General features: G+C 44.9%; 1 protein-coding gene across 1 annotated transcript in view; it reads left to right on the forward strand.

Moving 5' to 3' along the window:
- LOC134066572 (zona pellucida-like domain-containing protein 1) overlaps positions 1–843 on the forward strand; it is a 5,606-nt gene extending 4,763 nt beyond the window's left edge. The window contains exons 8-9 of the mRNA XM_062521936.1: positions 184–307; positions 704–843. Coding sequence (XP_062377920.1) covers positions 184–307; positions 704–843 — 264 coding nt within the window. The remainder of the gene's footprint in view (positions 1–183; positions 308–703) is intronic.
- The last annotated feature ends 1,657 nt before the right edge of the window (positions 844–2,500 follow it).

Raw genomic sequence — 2,500 nt, forward strand, 5'->3', positions numbered from 1 at the left:
GGTGGGTGCGTGTGGGTGTGTGGGTGTGTGTGTGTATTTGTGTGTGTGTGTGTGTGTGTGTGTGTGTGTGTGTGTGTGTATGGGTGTGCGTGTGGGTGTGTGGGTGTGTGTGTATTTGTGTGTGTGTGTGTGTGTGTGTGTGTGTGTGTGTGTGTCCATGCTGACCATGTGTTTCCTCCACAGGTATGTAACACTCCCAGCAGTGGGCGTCGGCGTCGGCGTGATGCTGAGATCACCAACATCCAGGACGGCGTCTCAGGCCCTACACTCATCACCTCCGTCCCCATCAAGACCCAGAGTGACACCCGTACGTACACCACACACACACACACACACACACACACACACACACACACTTTCCCCTCCTCTCCTCTCTCTTCCTCTCCCCTCCCCTGCTTTCCTCTCCCCTTTCTTCTCATGTCCTCTTCTGTCCTCCCCTCTCCTCGTATAAGTAGTATAAGTAAATATGTGATATGTAGGCCTATGCTTTTTACAGTAATTACATGCAAAATAACAATATGGGTAAACTTACATAACTAACTGCTGATCAACTGTCTTTCAGCTCTGGCATCTAAAGAGGAGGGTAAGTAGTTTGTGATACACACTACAAGTAATTCACAATGAGTAAGTCATTTGATTCAGGTGACTTGTTGTTTGATGTTTGTGTTAATGGTCGTTTGTTGTCCTCCTCTGCTGTGCCCAGCCTTATCTGGTGGCCCTCAAGACGGAGAGCGCGGTGCGTCGGTGGGTCTGGGCATCGCCGTGGGCGTTCTGATCCTCGTCGGAGTCGTCGCCGTTCTCCTGGCGTTGACCTTCTACCGGAAGCTCCGCCGGCTACGCTAACCCGCTAACCGCTGGAACTGTTTCCTCACGACCGCACCATAGGCTACGTTGAAACGTGAGAGGCAGGTGGATGAAGAGGTCTGTCTCCACACAAACAAATCCATGACCTCTGACAGACATTTTATATTATATTAATATACACATTAAATACACATAGGTGATGAGCAAGAAAAAATATTTTAAAGATGTTGAATGCTGTTAATTGCTAAACACTACACCTTTATTTTCTGTCTGTTCTGGACTGGAGTTGCATAGCGATGCCACCCAGGTAGCTGTAACTCAATGAAATGACCCTGAGTTATTATGGGTTGGTTCAGCTCAGTCTTGTCTCAGACTCAGCTGCTGTCTACAAGGACCACTTTATCCTCCTTTATCCTGCTGGGTCGCTTTGCCCATGAGAGTCCAAGCACAGTTGTTACACACACACACACACACACACACATGGAGAGGGGGTGTAGCTTAGCTTGATTATGCATGTTAGTAGATCAAAGAATATCTGAGGTGAACTGACACAAGTGATAATTGACTATAGCCACTTGTAAGTAATTTACTCGTAGTAAACATTCTAAATATAACGTTCAAATATTATACAGCCCAACTGTTGTGTCAAGCCCTTACCACGGGTAGGCTACTACATAACAAAAAGAAAATTGAGGTGTTTTGGATGAGAAAAGTGACTTTTCTGTTACCAGTCAGTGTGTTGGTGTTCACTATCAACCGCCGAGAGTAGGCTTAATATTGATGGTCTTACAGTACATAGCACTTAGGTGTCTTAAGAGACGATAATAAAGCAACAGGAAGCACTCTGCAGATGGTTTTCCCCACCTGCTCCTTGAGCGCCCCAGAAACGCACCAACTGGCCCGTGAAGCTCTTAAGCACTTCCTGTTGATGGGAGCCTGCGGGGCGGGGAAGGTGCAATGAACAGTGTTGGTCGGGCTGCTTAATGGTTTGTCAAGGGATGGGCTTGTTTGTTTTTTTTTTACAAGAGCTAGCCTTAATGACATTACTGTAAGTTGTGTACTTTTTCATTCGCATATAGTATAACTATTAAAGCATCATGGACCCACTGTCACAAGTGCTGTCTTGCATTTTGATTTAAATGTGTTTATTCATGTGTTTTTTTGTTTGTACATATGCACTCATAAAGAGGTGATTGTTTGAAAAGGGTAGGCATCAGTGCAGTAATAGTGGTCATCCAGTCTTACCAGTCAGAGAAATGTTATGGATAAGACTGCCCACCAGGGGGCGATATGTGTTTTGTTTGTGGTTGCCCTCCATTTTGCGCTCAGCGAGTGGAGGAGGACCCGCCCAACTGGATTTCACTTTGACCACTGCTGTGTACACAGGTAATATATCCCACACACATTCAGGAAACAGCTTATCCAACAAACACTCATTAGAGGATTAGAGTCAACACATATTATGCCTGAAGTGTACCCTGTGTGAGAAACATTTAGCTCTGAAACCTACAGTAACTGAACAATCGCTCAAATTCAAATACAGTAATAGGGATTTAAGTCCTTTAAGTCTACAATTGCACTGGAATAACAAATGTTGTGGATTTCTTATTGTCTGGATTCATCAAACTGGTTGAAAAGCAATGGCTCAAAACATAGGGCACATTAACTTAATGTCTATCAGGTGTAAGGACACCAG

The sequence above is a fragment of the Sardina pilchardus genome, chromosome 19 (genome assembly GCF_963854185.1).
Source record: "Sardina pilchardus chromosome 19, fSarPil1.1, whole genome shotgun sequence".
NCBI classification, from domain to species: Eukaryota; Metazoa; Chordata; class Actinopteri; order Clupeiformes; family Clupeidae; genus Sardina; species Sardina pilchardus.